We start from the raw sequence: 19,739 nt of genomic DNA on the forward strand, positions 1-19,739 counted from the left end.
TATCAAAAGCAACTTGCTGCGGTGCCTTCCCAATAAGAGATACTGGATCCCAAGTAGACAGCAAAAGTTTCACGGGCGGCACTCGAGCAGACTCAGCAACAATATTAAATCAAGTCATTTATTGTAGCCAACATGTTTCGGGGACAGCGCCCCGTCCTCAGGGCCCTGTTGTACTATAGTACTGTGATGTGTGTAGAAAAAAAGGGGTAGGGGTAACGGCGACTAGTGTTATTTAGAAATATATTTAAAAAAAATACACTGTGGTAATATTTCTAAAAAGTGTGGAACTTTAAGAGCCAATAATAGTATATAAAACAATTTTAATACGCAAGAGAGTAAAAAGTATAACAATTAAAATATGTCAAGAGTTAGTAAAAATAGTAACAAAATCAGCATGGTATATTTCAGTAGGTCAGACTTATCTTAGTATCAATGGAGGTCAACAGGGGAACCCAACGCGTTTCGTCCTTTAGGACTTCATCAAGGGGTCTTGATGAAGTCCTAAAGGACGAAACGTGTTGGGCTTTTTATTCTCTTGTGTATTAAAATTGTTTTATATACTATTATTGGCTCTTAAAGTTCCACACTTTTTAGAAATATTACCAGTGTATTTTTTTTAAATATATTTCTAAATAACACTAGTCGCCGTTACCCCTACCCCTTTTTTTCTACACACATCACAGTACTATACCTGTACTGTATTTTTTAGGGGTTGGCTGACACCCGAATATTGCTGGGGTGTGTATTTTATGGTATTCTAGTCACATAGACTATTTTTATAAATATTTCTTATCAGTATGGGGGTGGAGGGGCAGGGGGGGGGGGGGGGGGGGGAGATAAATCTTCTCTAAATTTCCTTTTGCCTTAGTCGTTCTCCAACTGTTAGTGGTCCCCACTGACTTCCCTATCACTGTACGTAACCTTCTATGGCGTATCACCCAGTCTGACCTGCTCAGCATCTTACATTCCATGATACCAGTATAGAGCTCTTACCTAAATTACAGGAGAAACAGGTTTACCCTCCTCGTACTCCGCAGCTGGTGAGATGTTTGCACAATTTACTAAGTTTGCAAAAGTAAACACAGGGATTGGGGGGGACAAGTTCCTCGGTCTAAGTTATAGAGAGTTAATATGTTCTGGTGAAACGGAGAGTGCGCTACGGCTCGCCAGGAACGTTACAGGGAGGGAAGAGAAAGACGCGTCATGCACACGGACGCACGGTTCTGCACATCAGACACACAGGTTTGAAGGAAGGCTACGGAATTGCCTCTTTCCTCGATGTTCCCGTTTTACTTGTTTTAAACTTATGTTTAATCCAGCTAATCAATTGTTACAACGGAGCTAGTGTTGTGGTATTTCCACCTGGAGCCTCCCTTAGGACAGGAGATTGTGCATATAGCATTAGTTACCAGTCTATGGGCCAGACTCACAGTTGTATGTAATGCAGATAGTTAGAGTTCAGCGATGATCATCACGGTCGCACTGCATGTACGCGGCAATTCACTAGCGATGTCGGACGCAGAGAGGATTTGACAGTGACTGACAGGCAGGGGGCGCTTGTGGGAGATATTGGGGAGCAGAAGCACAAACGCCGGGTGTGCAGTTACCGTTTTGGGGGCATGTCTCAGGCTGCGACCCCGTGCACAGAAAACATGGCACCAGCGTCTCAGTTCCCACGCCAATCCTGCACAACCACAAAGATCTCAGGACCGCGACAAATCTAATGATCTGTGACGGAAGCCGCCTGTGGGCGTCTCTATACAAATCCTGGCGGCTAAAATAGTTGCATAGTTTTGCAAGGTATCAGCGCACGGGATGGCAGCTGCGAATGCACTACCGTACAGCCGAGTCAGGCCCTGCGTGGCTGAAAACGTGGCACGCACCCAGTAAATCACAGGTCAGCAGGATTATACAGCATCACCCCACCCCCGGGCAATAACAAGTCAGTCCGTACTTAAAAACAAAGTACTTTTATTAATTTTGTATAGAAAATACAGAGCTTAGGGTGAAATAATCTGATTTCCAAGGTAGACTGGGGTCTTGGCTGATGCTTTGTCTGGAATGTATGCCACCTCCGGGGAGTAAATGTAACAGGCCGGGATGAAGTGACTTGGCAGTAAGCAGGACCAGGAAAGGATTCTATCCCTTTGGGCCCAGGTCTCACCGGTGTAGTATGACCACAGCAATGGGAAGGGAAACCACCTTTTCCAGCATCTCGGAAGCGCAGCCGCCGACGCCTCCAGACGAGAGAAACTTTTCTGGCGAAGCCTTAAGCCGATTTCATGACATGTAACCCTAGATGCCTGTTGCCCAATTCCAAAGCTAAACAGTAACATAATTATACAGGCGGCTAATACCAGCACTACAGAAAGAGTATAAAAGTCATTAAATCCTCCTAATTGCACCACTCCTGTCCATTGTATGCAGACGGATGAAAGCGGCTGAGGTCACGCCAGTGGCATGTGTCAGGAAGCCGTGAGCGACACGACCTGGAACACGCACAATGTGGGTGACGGAGAGGTTGCGGGGGAGATTGGCACCAGGTCTGGCATCATTCTGGCTTAGACAAAAGCAAAACGTAAGAGATAAAAGGGAAGATTTCTCCCGGACCGTGTCCATGTAAGAAGCCACAGCTACAGAGGAAGAGGAGGGGGCGCAGACACCCACCCGTTTCAACTTAAAAACCATTACACAGGTCCATCCTGGCAGCATATGGAAGGCCCAGACTTGGACATCAGTCGCCTGTCTAACTGTCCTCCCCATTCTCCCCCGGCCCCTTTATCAGGCGCTTCTGTCCGCGTTTCCCTGCGGGACCTTTGGGTTTGGCAAAAGCCTGTTTGAAGGCGTGTTGTTTGGGGTGGACTTCGTCGTACAGAAACTCTGACGTCAGCTCAGACCCGTCTTCAATTTCAACCTGGAAAATAGAGACACAAACGTGGATACAGGTTTCGTCATGGGCCGAGAACTAACGGAGTCCGAGTTCACCCGACTGGCGGAATACCGGCCAAATCTAACTTTTATTTAAAGGGGCACTCTTCTGCTCTATTGTAATATAAAGATTAACAGGCAAAGACACAACCTGCCGACCTCTGTTCTATAGGGACATCATCCTATAGTGACAGCACCTTATGGAGTAACTAGGACTACTCTCTGTTCTATAGGGACATCATCCTATAGTGACGGCACCTTATGGAGTAACTAGGACTACTCTCTGTTCTATAGGGACATCATCCTATAGTGACGGCACCTTATGGAGTAACTAGGACTACTCTCTGTTCTATAGGGACATCATCCTATAGTGACGGCACCTTATGGAGTAACTAGGACTATTCTCTGTTCTATAGGGACATCATTCTATAGTGACAGCACCTTATGGAGTAACTAGGACTATTCTCTGTTCTATAGGGACATCATCCTATAGTGACAGCACCTTATGGAGTAACTAGGACTACTCTCTGTTCTATAGGGACATCATCCTATAGTGACAGCACCTTATGGAGTAACTAGGACTACTCTCTGTTCTATAGGTACATTATCCTATAGTTACGGCACCTTATGAAGTAACTAGGACTACTCTCTGTTCTATAGGGACATCATCCTATAGTGACGGCACCTTATGGAGTAACTAGGACTACTCTCTGTTCTATAGGGACATCATCCTATAGTGACAGCACCTTATGGAGTAACTAGGACTACTCTCTGTTCTATAGGGACATCATCCTATAGTGACGGCACCTTATGGAGTAACTAGGACTACTCTCTGTTCTATAGGTACATTATCCTATAGTGACGGCACCTTATGGAGTAACTAGGACTACTCTCTGTTCTATAGGGACATCATCCTATAGTGACGGCACCTTATGGAGTAACTAGGACTACTCTCTGTTCTATAGGGACATTATCCTATAGTGACAGCACCTTATGGAGTAACTAGGACTACTCTCTGTTCTATAGGGACATCATCCTATAGTGACTGCACCTTATGGAGTAACTAGGACTATTCTCAGTTCTATGGGGACATCATCCTATAGTGACGGCACCTTATGGAGTAACTAGGACTACTCTCTGTTCTATAGGGACATCATCCTATAGTGACAGCACCTTATGGAGTAACTAGGACTACTCTCTGTTCTATAGGGACATCATCCTATAGTGACGGCACCTTATGGAGTAACTAGGACTATTCTCTGTTCTATAGGGACATCATCCTATAGTGACGGCACCTTATGGAGTAACTAGGACTACTCTCTGTTCTATAGGGACATCATCCTATAGTGACAGCACCTTATGGAGTAACTAGGACTACTCTCTGTTCTATAGGGACATCATCCTATAGTGACAGCACCTTATGGAGTAACTAGGACTACTCTCTGTTCTATAGGGACATCATCCTATAGTGACGGCACCTTATGGAGTAACTAGGACTACTCTCTGTTCTATAGGGACATTATCCTATAGTGACAGCAGCTTATGGAGTAACTAGGACTACTCTCTGTTCTATAGGGACATCATCCTATAGTGACGGCACCTTATGGAGTAACTAGGACTATTCTCTGTTCTATAGGGACATCATCCTATAGTGACGGCACCTTATGGAGTAACTAGGACTATTCTCTGTTCTATAGGGACATCATCCTATACTGACGGCACCTTATGGAGTAACTAGGACTACTCTCTGTTCTATAGGGACATCATCCTATAGTGACAGCACCTTATGGAGTAACTAGGACTATTCTCTGTTCTATAGGGACATCATCCTATAGTGACGGCACCTTATGGAGTAACTAGGACTACTCTCTGTTCTATAGGGACATCATCCTATAGTGACAGCACCTTATAGAGTAACTAGGACTATTCTCTGTTCTATAGGGACATCATTCTATAGTGACAGCACCTTATGGAGTAACTAGGACTACTCTCTGTTCTATAGGGACATCATCCTATAGTGACAGCACCTTATGGAGTAACTAGGACTACTCTCTGTTCTAAAGGGACATCATCCTATAGTGACAGCACCTTATGGAGTAACTAGGACTACTCTCTGTTCTATAGGTACATCATCCTATAGTGACGGCACCTTATGGAGTAACTAGGACTACTCTCTGTTCTATAGGGACATCATTCTATAGTGACAGCACCTTATGGAGTAACTAGGACTACTCTCTGTTCTATAGGGACATCATCCTATAGTGACGGCACCTTATGGAGTAACTAGGACTACTCTCTGTTCTATAGGGACATCATCCTATAGTGACAGCACCTTATGGAGTAACTAGGACTACTCTCTGTTCTATAGGGACATCATCCTATAGTGACAGCACCTTATGGAGTAACTAGGACTACTCTCTGTTCTATAGGGACATCATTCTATAGTGACAGCACCTTATGGAGTAACTAGGACTACTCTCTGTTCTATAGGTACATCATCCTATAGTGACGGCACCTTATGGAGTAACTAGGACTACTCTCTGTTCTATAGGGACATCATTCTATAGTGACAGCACCTTATGGAGTAACTAGGACTACTCTCTGTTCTATAGGGACATCATCCTATAGTGACGGCACCTTATGGAGTAACTAGGACTACTCTCTGTTCTATAGGGACATCATCCTATAGTGACAGCACCTTATGGAGTAACTAGGACTACTCTCTGTTCTATAGGGACATCATCCTATACTGACACCTACAGGGCTACTCTGTAGTCAGATAACAGACCGATCTGTGACGGACGCTGTGCGATGTACGTAGCCGCCAGGACTCGCAGTGTCGCAGATGGGCGTCTCCGTACAAGTCCATGCGGCTGCGCACCGTATCTGCGCACACATTCCCGGTGGCATTAGCCCCAGTGTACGGTTCTCCTGTGGTGTGAACACTGCATCCGTCCACCAAACAGGGTCAGCTGCCTTTGTACCTAGCGTTCCCACGCTCACCCGTCAGCCATACTCCGCAGAGGCAGCGATTATGTGGCCTGATCCAATCGTGATGAGAACACACTCTAAATAATAGTGGTAATGAGGCACCAACACCTCACAATACAGTGCCTCATGATAGCCCGCACTGTTCCGCATACTGGTCCGGCAGTGGGCAGGTGACCGCGCAGTACTACCGATAATCTCAGCGTAACCAGAGTAAAGGACTCGGCTAGCCAGCCGTCACTACAGCGGCAATGTTACCTTCTTAGCAACGTCCAGCTGGAAGTCCTGCTCCACGGATTCCAGCAGCCGGTTCTTGCAGCTGGAGTACAGCATGCGCTCCTTGATACCACACTTGTAGCCCGGCATGGAGTAAATGAAGACTGGAAAGGAGAAGATTCAGTCACTGCACACACCAAAAGGACCTCTGGAGATTCTGTAACTAGCAATGGAAGGCGGAGATGCATCAAGCCTTGGAGAGAGATAAATTGGAGGTGTAACACACAGCAGCCAATCAGATTCTGTCATTTACATAGCAGAGTCTCTGAAATGACAGCTAGAAGCGGATTGGTTGCTTTGGGCAACTTCGCCACTTCAGCTCTCTCCAAGCCTTGATACATCCCCCCGTAGAGGAGGTCACTATTGGGAAACCTACGGGATCGTCTATAAGTTAGTGAAATGATTGCGCTCTCATTATAAGGAGGGTTTCCATGGAGGTGGGAGGGAGTAGCCCCATGGTCTAGGTTACACCAGGACAGCACTTACCTACAGACTCCAGGTAGTCCCCCTCGTGGGAGTGTTTGTAGAGGAAGAAATGATAGCGGGCGGTGTCCTTAGGGACCCTCGACGGCAGGTCTTGGATATCGGTGTGCTTTGTATGTACTAGGTCAATGGTCTCCTTTTCTAGATCCAGTTTCTAGACAATGAGAAGGAGCTATTATCAGCGGGGACAGAACAGGTATGGCGGAGCAGCCCTGAAAGGCCCGATGAGAGGGAGTTATATGAGCGGTGGCCTTCTCCTGTCCCTAATGTGAAGCATTCCTATATTATAAAAGCGTCTGGACTCCCGACTGATCCCGTGTGGAAATGTTATACTCCCTTGGGTGCCATCTGACATGACTGCCCTGGGGACGTCCGGGAGACAATGACAACATCATTGAGGCACGTGAGGCATCAGCTACTCGTGCCTCTGTGTCTTTCACACACTCCCCAGGCTGCCTTATGTACTGCAGGTGTTGGTGACAGCCTGATGCTGGGTCCCCTGAGCAGCCAGATGTTATACCGCTGTGTACACCACCGGTTACAGGATTCTATGTTCCTGTATGAGTTGAATGGACAGAAATACATGGCTTGCGCTACGTGTTATGTAAATGAATGGGGGGGGTGGGGGGTGGGGGGGGGGGGGAATTTGTCCACTCTGAATCTAAATTTTCCTACATTCCCTAAATTACATATAGGCGGGATGCCCTTCAGAGCTGCCGGGGTTTCTCCATAATCGGGAAAATCCAACATATTGGTGATAAATCCTTTATAAAACGCACAAATACATATATAAATGAAATAAACCTCTTCATCACTGCACACAGTGACACCTGCAGGCTGTAAGTATGTACTGCAGGCTGTTACCAAGTCATGGGGGGGGGAAAATAAGAATTTACTTACCGATAATTCTATTTCTCATAGTCCGTAGTGGATGCTGGGAACTCCGTAAGGACCATGGGGAATAGCGGCTCCGCAGGAGACTGGGCACAAAAGTAAAGCTTTAGGACTACCTGGTGTGCACTGGCTCCTCCCCCTATGACCCTCCTCCAAGCCTCAGTTAGGATACTGTGCCCGGACGAGCGTACACAATAAGGAAGGATTTATGAATCCCGGGTAAGACTCATACCAGCCAGACCAATCACACCGTACAACCTGTGATCTGAATCCAGTTAACAGCATGATAACAGAGGAGCCTCTGGATAGATGGCTCACAACAACAATAACCCGATTTAGTTAACAATAACTATGTACATGTATTGCAGACAATCCGCACTTGGGATGGGCGCCCAGCATCCACTACGGACTACGAGAAAATAAGAATTTACTTACCGATAATTCTATTTCTCGGAGTCCGTAGTGGATGCTGGGGTTCCTGAAAGGACCATGGGGAATAGCGGCTCCGCAGGAGACAGGGCACAAAAAGTAAAGCTTTACGATCAGGTGGTGTGTACTGGCTCCTCCCCCTATGACCCTCCTCCAAGCCTCAGTTAGGTACTGTGCCCGGACGAGCGTACACAATAAGGAAGGATTTTGAATCCCGGGTAAGACTCATACCAGCCACACCAATCACACTGTACAACCTGTGATCTGAACCCAGTTAACAGTATGATAACAGCGGAGCCTCTGAAAAGATGGCTCACAACAATAATAACCCGATTTTTGTAACTATGTACAAGTATTGCAGACAATCCGCACTTGGGATGGGCGCCCAGCATCCACTACGGACTCCGAGAAATAGAATTATCGGTAAGTAAATTCTTATTTTCTCTATCGTCCTAGTGGATGCTGGGGTTCCTGAAAGGACCATGGGGATAATACCAAAGCTCCCAAACGGGCGGGAGAGTGCGGATGACTCTGCAGCACCGAATGAGAGAACTCCAGGTCCTCCTTAGCCAGGGTATCAAATTTGTAGGATTTTACAAACGTGTTTGCCCCTGACTAAATAACCGCTCGGCAAAGTTGTAAAGCCGAGACCCCTCGGGCAGCCGCCCAAGATGAGCCCACCTTCCTTGTGGAATGGGCATTTACATATTTTGGCTGTGGCAGGCCTGCCACAGAATGTGCAAGCTGAATTGTATTACACATCCAACTAGCAATAGTCTGCTTAGAAGCAAGAGCACCCAGTTTGTTGGGTGCATACAGGATAACAGCAAGTCAGTTTTCCTGACTCCAGCCGTCCTGGAACATATTTTCAGGGCCCTGACAACATCTAGCAACTTGGAGTCCTCCAAGTCCCTAGTAGGTGCAAGGCACCACAATAAGCTGGTTCAGGTGAAAAACTGACACCACCTTAGGGAGAGAACTGGGGACGAGTCCGCAGCTCTGCCCTGTCCGAATGGACAAACAGATATGGGCTTTTTTGAGAAAAAAACACCAATTTGACACTCGCCTGGTCCAGGCCAGGGCCAAGAGCATGGTCACTTTTCATGTGAGATGCTTCAAATCCACAGATTTGACTGGTTTTAAACCAATGTGATTTGAGGAATCCCAGAACTACGTTGAGATCCCACAGTGCCACTGGAGGCACAAAAGGGGGTTGTATATGCAATACTCCCTTGACAAACTTCTGGACTTCAGGAACTGAAGCCAATTCTTTCTGGAAGAAAATCGACAGGGCCGAAATTTGAACCTTAATGGACCCCAATTTGCGGCCCATAGACACTCCTGTTTGCAGGAAATGCAGGAAACGACCGAGTTGAAATTTCTTTGAGGGGCCATCCTGGCCTCACACCACGCAACATATTTTCGCCACATGTGGTGATAATGTTGTGCGGTCACCTCCTTTCTGGCTTTGACCAGGGTAGGAATGACCTCTTCCGGAATGCCTTTTTCCCTTAGGATCCGGCGTTCCACCGCCATGCCGACAAACGCAGCTGCGGTAAGTCTTGGAACAGACATGGTACTTGCTGAAGCAAATCCCTTCTTAGCAGCAGAGGCCATAAGACCTCTGTAAGCATCTCTTGAAGTTCCGGGTACCAAGTCCTTCTTGGCCAATCCGGAGCCATGAGTATAGTTCTTACTCCTCTACGTCTTATAATTCTCAGCACCTTAGGTATGAGAAGCAGAGGAGGGAACACATACACCGACTGGTACACCCACGGTGTTACCAGAACGTCCACAGCTATTGCCTGAGGGTCTCTTGACCTGGCGCAATACCTGTCCCGTTTTTTGTTCAGACGGGACGCCATCATGTCCACCTTTGGTATTTCCCAACGGTTTACAATCATGTGGAAAAAACTTCCCGATGAAGTTTCCACTCTCCCGGGTGGAGGTCGTGCCTGCTGAGGAAGTCTGCTTCCCAGTTTCCATTCCCGGGATGAAACACTGCTGACAGTGCTATCACATGATTTTCCGCCCAGCGAAAAGTCCTTGCAGTTTTTGCCATTGCCCTCCTGCTTCTTGTGTCGCCCTGTCTGTTTACGTGGGCGACTGCCGTGATGTTTTTCCCACTGGATCAATACCGGCTGACCTTGAAGCAGAGGTCTTGCTAAGCTTAGAGCATTATAAATTTACCCTTAGCTCCAGTATATTTATGTGGAGAAAAGTCTCCAGACTTGATCACACTCCCTGGAAATTTTTTCCTTGTGTGACTGCTCCCCAGCCTCTCGGGCTGGGCTCCGTGGTCACCAGCATCCAATCCTGAATGCCGAATCTGCGGCCCTCTAGAAGATGAGCACTCTATAACCACCACAGGAGAGACACCCTTGTCCTTGGATATAGGGTTATCCGCTGATGCATCTGAAGATGCGATCCGGACCATTTGTCCAGCAGATCCCACTGAAAAGTTCTTGCGTGAAATCTGCCGAATGGAATTGCTTCGTAGGAAGCCACCATTTTTACCAGGACCCTTGTGCAATGATGCACTGTTTTTAGGAGGTTCCTGACTAGCTCGGATAACTCCCTGGCTTTCTCTTCCGGGAGAAACACCTTTTTCTGGACTGTGTCCAGAATCATCCCTAGGCACAGCAGACGTGTCGTCGGGATCAGCTGCGATTTTGGAATATTTAGAATCCACCCGTGCTGTTGTAGCAGTATCCGAGATAGTGCTACTCCGACCTCCAACTGTTCCCTGGACTATGCCCTTATCAGGAGATCGTCCAAGTAAGGGATAATTAAGACGCCTTTTCTTCGAAGAAGAATCATCATTTCGGCCATTACCTTGGTAAAGACCCGGGGTGCCGTGGACAATCCAAACGGCAGCGTCTGAAACTGATAGTGACAGTTCTGCACCACGAACCTGAGGTACCCTTAGTGAGAAGGGCAAATTTGGGACATAGATGTAAGCATCCCTGATGTCCCGGGACACTATATAGTCCCCTTCTTCCTGGTTCGTTATCACTGCTCTGAGTGACTCCATCTTGATTTGAACCTTTGTAAGTGTTCAAAAAATTTTTTAGAATAAGTCTCACCTAGCCTTCTGGCTTCAGTACCACAATATAGTGTGGAATAATACCCCTTTTCTTGTAGTAGGAGAGGTAATTTAATTATCACCTGCTGGGAATACAGCTTGTGAATTTTTTCCCATACTGCCTCCTTGTCGGAGGGAGACCTTGGTAAAGCAGACTTCAGGAGCCTGCGAAGGGGAAACGTCTCAACATTCCAATCTGTACCCCTGGGATACTACTTGTAGGATCCAGGGGTCCTGTACGGTCTCAGCGCCATGCTGAGAACTTGTCAGAAGCGGTGGAACGCTTCTGTTCCTGGGAATGGGCTGCCTGCTGCAGTCTTCTTCCCTTTCCTCTATCCCTGGGCAGATATGATCTTATAGGGACGAAAGGACTGAGGCTGAAAAGACGGTGTCTTTTTCTGCAGAGATGTGACTTAGGGTAAAAACGGTGGATTTTCCAGCAGTTGCCGTGGCCACCAGGTCCGATGGACCGACCCCAAATAACTCCTCTTCCTTTATACGGCAATACACCTTTGTGCCGTTTGGAATCTGCATCACCTGACCACTGTCGTGTCCATAACATCTTCTGGCAGATATGGACATCGCATTTACTCTTGATGCCAGAGTGCAAATATCCCTCTGTGCATCTCGCATATATAGAAATGCATCCTTTAAATGCTCTATAGTCAATAAAATACTGTCCCTGTCAAGGGTATCAATATTTTTAGTCAGGGAATCCGACCAAGCCACCCCAGCTCTGCACATCCAGGCTGAGGCGATCGCTGGTCGCAGTATAACACCAGTATGTGTGTATATACTTTTTATGATATTTTCCAGCCTCCTGTCAGCTGGTCCTTGAGGACGGCCCTATCTATAGACGGTACCGCCACTTGTTTTGATAAGCGTGTGAGCGCCTTAGCCACCCTAAGGGGTGTTTCCCAACGCGCCCTAACTTCTGGCGGGAAAGGGTATACCGCCCCTAATTTTCTATCGGGGGGAACCCACGCATCATCACACACTTTATTTAATTTATCTGATTCAGGAAAAACTACGGTAGTTTTTTCACATCCCACATAATACCCTCTTTTGTGGTACTTGTAGTATCAGAAATATGTAACACCTCCTTCATTGCCTTTAACGTGTGGCCCTAATAAGGAATACGTTTGTTTATTCACCGTCGACACTGGATTCAGTGTCCCTGTCTGTGTCTGTGTCGACCGACTAAAGTAAACGGGCGTTTTAAAACCCCTGACGGTGTTTTTGAGACGTCTGGACCGGTACTAATTGTTTGTCGGCCGTCTCATGTCGTCAACCGACCTTGCAGCGTGTTGACATTATCACGTAATTCCCTAAATAAGCCATCCATTCCGGTGTCGACTCCCTAGAGAGTGACATCACCATTACAGGCAATTGCTCCGCCTCCTCACCAACATCGTCCTCATACATGTCGACACACACGTACCGACACACAGCACACACACAGGGAATGCTCTGATAGAGGACAGGACCCACTAGCCCTTTGGAGAGACAGAGGGAGAGTTTGCCAGCACACACCAAAAACGCTATAATTATATAGGGACAACCTTATATAAGTGTTTTCCCTTATAGCATCTTTATTATATATTTCTAACGCCAAATTAGTGCCCCCCCTCTCTGTTTTAACCCTGTTTCTGTAGTGCAGTGCAGGGGAGAGCCTGGGAGCCTTCCCTCCAGCCTTTCTGTGAGGGAAAATGGCGCTGTGTGCTGAGGAGATAGGCCCCGCCCCTTTTTCGGCGGCCTCGTCTCCCGCTCTTAACGGATTCTGGCAGGGGTTAAATATCTCCATATAGCCTCCGGAGGCTATATGTGAGGTATTTTTAGCCAAAATAGGTTTTCATTTGCCTCCCAGGGCGCCCCCCTCCCAGCGCCCTGCACCCTCAGTGACTGCCGTGTGAAGTGTGCTGAGAGGAAAATGGCGCACAGCTGCAGTGCTGTGCGCTACCTTTAGAAGACTGAGGAGTCTTCTGCCGCCGATTCTGGACCTCTTCTTACTTCAGCATCTGCAAGGGGGCCGGCGGCAAGGCTCCGGTGACCATCCAGGCTGTACCTGTGATCGTCCCTCTGGAGCTGATGTCCAGTAGCCAAGAAGCCAATCCATCCTGCACGCAAGTGAGTTCACTTCTTCTCCCCTAAGTCCCTCGTTGCAGTGATCCTGTTGCCAGCAGGACTCACTGTAAAATAAAAAACCTAAGCTAAACTTTTCTAAGCAGCTCTTTAGGAGAGCCACCTAGATTGCACCCTTCTCGGCCGGGCACAAAATCTAACTGAGGCTTGGAGGAGGGTCATAGGGGGAGGAGCCAGTACACACCACCTGATCGTAAAGCTTTACTTTTTGTGCCCTGTCTCCTGCGGAGCCGCTATTCCCCATGGTCCTTTCAGGAACCCCAGCATCCACTAGGACGATAGAGAAATAGAATTATCGGTAAGTAAATTCTTATTTTCTCTGACATCCTAGTGGATGCTGGGAACTCCGTAAGGACCATGGGGATTATACCAAAGCTCCCAAACGGGCGGGAGAGTGCGGATGACTCTGCAGCACCGAATGAGAGAACTCCAGGTCCTCCTCAGCCAGGGTATCAAATTTGTAGAATTTAGCAAACGTGTTTGCCCCTGACCAAATAGCTGCTCGGCAAAGTTGTAAAGCCGAGACCCCTCGGGCAGCCGCCCAAGATGAGCCCACCTTCCTTGTGGAATGGGCTTTTACAGATTTTGGCTGTGGCAGGCCTGCCACAGAATGTGCAAGCTGAATTGTATTTCAAATCCAACGAGCAATAGTCTGCTTAGAAGCAGGAGCACCCAGCTTGTTGGGTGCATACAGGATAAACAGCAAGTCAGATTTTCTGACTCCAGCCGTCCTGGAAACATATATTTTCAGGGCCCTGACTATGTCCAACAACTTGGAGTCCTCCAAGTCACTAGTAGCCGCAGGTACCACAATAGGTTGGTCCAGATGAAACGCTGAAACCACCTTAGGGAGAAAATGAGGACGATTCCTCAATTCCGCCCTGTCTGAATGGAAGATCAGATAAGGGCTTTTACAGGATAAAGCCGCCAATTCTGACACGCGCCTGGCCTAGGCCAGGGCCAACAGCATGACCACTTTCCATGTGAGATATTTTAACTCCACAGATTCAAGTGGTTCAAACCATTGTGACTTTAGGAACCCCAAAACTACATTGAGATCCCAAGGTGCCACTGGAGGCACAAAAGGAGGCTGTATATGCAGTACCCCTTTTACAAACGTCTGAACTTCAGGAACTGAAGCTAGTTCTTTCTGGAAGAAAATTGACAGGGCCGAAATTTGAACCTTAATGGACCCCAATTTTAGGCCCATAGACACTCCTGTTTGCAGGAAATGCAGGAATCGACCTAGTTGAAATTCCTCCATCGGGGCCTTACTGGCCTCGCACCACGCAACATATTTTCGCCTAATGCGGTGATAATGCTTTGCGGTTACATCCTTCCTGGCTTTGATCAGGGTAGGGATGACTTCATCCGGAATGCCTTTTTCCTTCAGGATCCGGCGTTCAACCGCCCTGCCGTCAAACGTACCCGCGGTAAGTCTTGGAATATATAGGGTCCTTGATGGAGCAGGTCCCTTCTTAGAGGTAGAGGCCACGGGTCCTCCGTGAGCATCTCTTGAAGTTCCGGGTACCAAGTCCTTCTTGGCCAATCCGGAGCCACGAGTATAGTTCTTACTCCCCTCCGTCTTATAATTCTCAATACTTTTGGTAAGAGAGGAAGAGGAGGGAACCCATACACTGACTGGTACACCCACGGTGTTACCAGAGCGTCCACAGCTATTGCCTGAGGGTCCCTTGACCTGGCGCAATACCTGTCCAATTTTTTTGTTTAGGCGGGACGCCATCATGTCCACCTTTGGTTTTTCCCAACGGTTTACAATCATGTGGAAGACTTCTGCTGAGGAAGTCTGTTTCCCAGTTGTCCACTCCCGGAATGAACACTGCTGACAATGCTATCACATGATTTTCCGCCCAGCGAAAAATCCTTGCAGCTTCTCTACGTGGGCGACTGCCGTGATGTTGTCCGACTGGATCAGCACCGGCTGACCTTGAAGCAGAGGTCTTGCTTGGCTTAGGGCATTGTAAATGGCCCTTAGCTCCAAGATATTTATGTGAAGTGATGTCTCCAGGCTTGACCACAAGCCCTGGAAATTTTTTCCCTGTGTGACTGCTCCCCAGCCTCGCAGGCTGGCATCCGTGGTCACCAGGACCCAGTCCTGAATGCCGAATCTGCGCCCTCTAGAAGATGAGCACTCTGCAACCACCACAGGAGAGACACCCTTGTCTTTGGTGACAGGGTTATCCGCTGATGCATCTGAAGATGCGATCCGGACCACTTTCCCAGCAGGTCCCACTGGAAAGTTCTTGCGTGGAATCTGCCGAATGGAATTGCTTCGTAGGAAGCCACCATTTTTCCCAGGACCCTTGTGCACTGCTGCACTGACACTTGGCCTGGTTTTAGGAGGTTTCTGACTAGTTCGGATAACTCCCTGGCTTTCTCCTCCTGGAGAAACACCTTTTTCTGGACTGTGTCCAGGATCATCCTTAGGAATAGAAGACGTGTCGTCGGGATCAGCTGCGATTTTGGAATATTAAGAATCCAACCGTGCTGCCGCAACACTACTTGAGATAGTGCTACCCCGACTACCAACCGTTCCCTGGATCTTGCCCTTATCCGGAGATCGTCCAAGTAAGGGATAATTAAAACTCCCTTCCTTCGAAGGAGTATCATCATTTCGGCCATTACTTTGGTAAAGACCCGGGGTGCCGTGGACAATCCAAACGGCAGCGTCTGAAACGGATAGTGACAGTTCTGTACCACAAACCTGAGGTACCCTTGGTGAGAAGGGTAAATTGGGACATGGAGATAAGCATCCTTGATGTCCAGAGACACCATATAATCCCCTTCTTCCAGGTTTGCCATCACCGCTCTGAGTGACTCCATCTTGAATTTGAACCTTTGTATGTAAGTGTTCAAGGATTTCAGATTTAAATTAGGTCTCACCGAGCCGTCCGGCTTCGGTACCACAAACAGCGTGGAATAATACCCCTTTTCCTGTTGTAGGAGGGGTACCTTGATTATCACCTGCTGGGAATACAGCTTGTGAATGGCTTCCCATACCGCCTCCCTGTCGGAGGGAGACGTCGGTAAAGCAGACTTTAGGAAAACGGCGAAGGGGAGACGTCTCGAATTCCAATTTGTACCCCTGAGATACCACCTGAAGGATCCAGGGGTCCCCTGTGAGTGAGCCCACTGCACGCTGAAATTTTTGAGACGGGCCCCCACCGTGCCTGAGTCCGCTTGTAAAGCCCCAGCGTCATGCTGAGGACTTGGCAGAAAACGGGAGAGGGCTTCTGCTTATGGGGCGCAAAGGACTGCGCCTGATAATACGGCGTCTTCTTATGTTGAGAGGCTACCTGGGGTAAAAATGTGGATTTTCCAGCCGTTGCCGTGGCCACCAGGCCTGTTAGACCTACCCCAAATAACTCCTCCCTTTTATAAGGCGATACTTCCATATGCCTTTTGGAATCAGCATCACCTGACCACTGTCTTGTCCATAACCCTCTTCTGGCAGAAATGGACAGCGCACTTACTCTTGATGCCAGTCGGCAAATATCCCTCTGTGCATCACGCATATATAGAAATGCATCTTTTAAATGCTCTATAGTCAGTAATATACTGTCCCTATCTAGGGTATCAATATTGTCAGTCAGGGAATCCGACCAAGCCACCCCAGCACTGTACATCCAGGCTGAGGCGATTGCTGGTCGCAGTATCACACCCGTGTGAGTGTATATACATTTTAGGATATTTTACTGCTTTCTGTCAGCAGGTTCCTTAAGGGCGGCCGTATCCGGGGACGGTAGTGCCACCTGTTTAGACAAGCGTGTGAGCGCTTTATTCACCCTAGGGGGTGTTTCCCAACGTGCCCTATCCTCTGGCGGGAAGGGGTATGATGCTAATAACTTTTTAGGAATTAACAGTTTTTATCGGGGGAAACCCACGCATCATCACACACTTCATTTAATTCCTCAGATGCAGGAAAAACTACAGGCAGTTTTTTCTCACCCAACCTAATACCCTTTTTAGTGGTACTGGTATTATCAGAAATGTGTAAAAACATTTTCCATAGCCTCAATCATGTAACGTGTGGCCCTACTGGAAGTCACATTCGTCTCTTAATCGTCGACACTGGAGTCAGTATCCGTGTCGGCGTCTGTATCTGCCATCTGCGGTAACGGGCGTTTTAGAGCCCCTGATGGCTTTTGAGACACCTGGACAGGCACAGGCTGAGTCGCCGGCTGTCTCATGTCATCAATCTTTTGTAAAGAGCTGACTCACATAATTCCTTCCATAAGCTCATCCACTCAGATGTCGACTCCCTAGGGGGTGACATCTCTGTTACAGGCAATTGCTCCGCCTCCACCTCATTTTCCTCCTCATACATGTCGACACAACGTACCGACACACAGCACACACACAGGGAATGCTCTGATAGAGGACAGGACCCCACTAGCCCTTTGGGGAGACAGAGGGAGAGTATGCCAGCACACACCAGAGCGCTATATATATATACAGGGATAAGCTTATATAAGTGTTTTTCCCCTTATAGCTGCTGTATTGTTATACTGCGCCTAATTAGTGCCCCCCTCTCTTTTTTAACCCCTTTCTGTAGTGTAGTAACTGCAGGGGAGAGCCAGGGAGCTTCCCTCCAACGGAGCTGTGAGAGAAAATGGCGCCAGTGTGCTGAGGAGATAGGCTCCGCCCCCTTCTCGGCGGCCTTTTCTCCCGTTTTTCTGTGGAATCTGGCAGGGGTTAAAATTCATCCATATAGCCCTGGGGGCTATATGTGATGTATTTTCGCCAGCCAAGGTGTTTTTATTGCTGCTCAGGGCGCCCCCCCCTAGCGCCCTGCACCCTCAGTGACCGAAGTGTGAAGTGTGCTGAGGAGCAATGGCGCACAGCTGCAGTGCTGTGCGCTACCTTGGTGAAGACCGGATGTCTTCTGCCGCCGATTTTCCGGACCTCTTCTTGCTTCTGGCTCTGTAAGGGGGCCGGCGGCGCGGCTCTGGGACCGGACTCCGAGGCTGGGCCTGTGTTCGGTCCCTCTGGAGCTAATGGTGTCCAGTAGCCTAAGAAGCCCAATCCACTCTGCACGCAGGTGAGTTCGCTTCTTCTCCCCTTAGTCCCTCGATGCAGTGAGCCTGTTGCCAGCAGGTCTCACTGAAAATAAAAAACCTAAAACTAAACTTTCACTAAGAAGCTCAGGAGAGCCCCTAGTGTGCACCCTTCTCGGCCGGGCACAAAAATCTAACTGAGGCTTGGAGGAGGGTCATAGGGGGAGGAGCCAGTGCACACCAGGTAGTCCTAAAGCTTTACTTTTGTGCCCAGTCTCCTGCGGAGCCGCTATTCCCCTTGGTCCTTACGGAGTTCCCAGCATCCACTAGGACGTCAGAGAAAACCACGAAAACGGATAATAAAGTATTTTCTCCAGCATGAGAAGTGCTGAAACGGTAATCTATAATGAACGGTGCACCAACATATGTATATAAGACCCTGTGAGGATGACGGATGTGGACGCTATGCGACCTACCAGCTGAATGTAGTTGATTCTCTTCTGCTTCAAGAGCTGAATGGCCTCCTCTGCCTCTGGTCTTAGAGGGAAGAACAGTCCCTGCAGAGTCTGCTGTTTGCTCTCCACACTGATCTCCGTCTTTACCTGGGAAAGAGTCACCAGAGGTCACGGTGGAAGATCAACGCCTCAGCCCGCCTCCCCCTGTGGCCGCATATATCACGGCGCACTCACCTCATTTATTTTGATTTGCTGCAGTTCCCTCTCGGCAGCAGTAAGGGGCGCCGGAGCAGCGCAGAATGAAACGTGCTTCTGGTACCCACTGAGAGCGATGTCTTCCTGCCACACAGAATGGTACAATTAGTTCAGGAAATTACCAACAAGTTGTTAGAATTAAAGTTGCATTTGAGAAAATCGCCCGTCTGTGGGCCTAATTCACACCTGATCGCTGCGTTTTTTGTTGTCCTGCAATCAGATAGTCGCCGCCTACAGGGGGAGTGTATTTTAGCTGTTCAAGTGTGCGATCGCAAGTGTAGCCGAGCTGTACAATTTTGTGCAGTCTCTGCGCAGCCCAGAACTTACTCAGCCGCTGCGATTACATCAGCCTGTCCGGGACCGGATTTGACGTCAGGAACCCGCCCTGCAAACGCTTGGACACCCCTGCGTTTTTCCAAGCACTCCCAGAAAACGGTCAGTTGCCACCCACAAACGCCCTCTTCCTGTCAATCTCGTTGCGAACGCCCATGCAAATGGATCCTTCGCACAAACCCGTCGCTGACCGGCGACCCCCTTTGCAGCCGTGCGACGCGCCGGCGCAGTGCATACGCAGTTCGGATCTGATCGCACGCTGTGCGAAAACGCACAAAGGTGATCAGATCTGAATTACCCCCTATATCATTTATAAGCGAGTGCACCATATAATTAAGCTGCCAAACCCTAACTGCACATATACGATACAGACATCCCCCAGGCTAATGAATGGATAAGAGAAGACACCTTAAACCCCCACTTCAGTATCTCTGTTTATATACGTCTTAGAGA

General features: G+C 48.3%; 1 protein-coding gene across 1 annotated transcript in view; it reads right to left on the bottom strand.

The window, feature by feature from the left end:
• Positions 1-1,954: 1,954 nt before the first annotated feature.
• The window catches only part of TWF2 (twinfilin actin binding protein 2), a 57,006-nt gene continuing 39,221 nt past the window's right edge, over positions 1,955-19,739 (bottom strand). Inside the window, exons 5-9 of the mRNA XM_063941350.1 lie at positions 18,933-19,037; positions 18,720-18,845; positions 6,679-6,829; positions 6,175-6,296; positions 1,955-2,914 (exon numbers count right to left, since the gene is read on the bottom strand). Of these exons, the coding sequence (XP_063797420.1) occupies positions 2,747-2,914; positions 6,175-6,296; positions 6,679-6,829; positions 18,720-18,845; positions 18,933-19,037 (672 nt within the window). The 3' untranslated portion in view covers positions 1,955-2,746. The remainder of the gene's footprint in view (positions 2,915-6,174; positions 6,297-6,678; positions 6,830-18,719; positions 18,846-18,932; positions 19,038-19,739) is intronic.

The sequence above is a fragment of the Pseudophryne corroboree genome, chromosome 9, assembly GCF_028390025.1.
Source record: "Pseudophryne corroboree isolate aPseCor3 chromosome 9, aPseCor3.hap2, whole genome shotgun sequence".
In the NCBI taxonomy this organism is placed as follows: Eukaryota; Metazoa; Chordata; class Amphibia; order Anura; family Myobatrachidae; genus Pseudophryne; species Pseudophryne corroboree.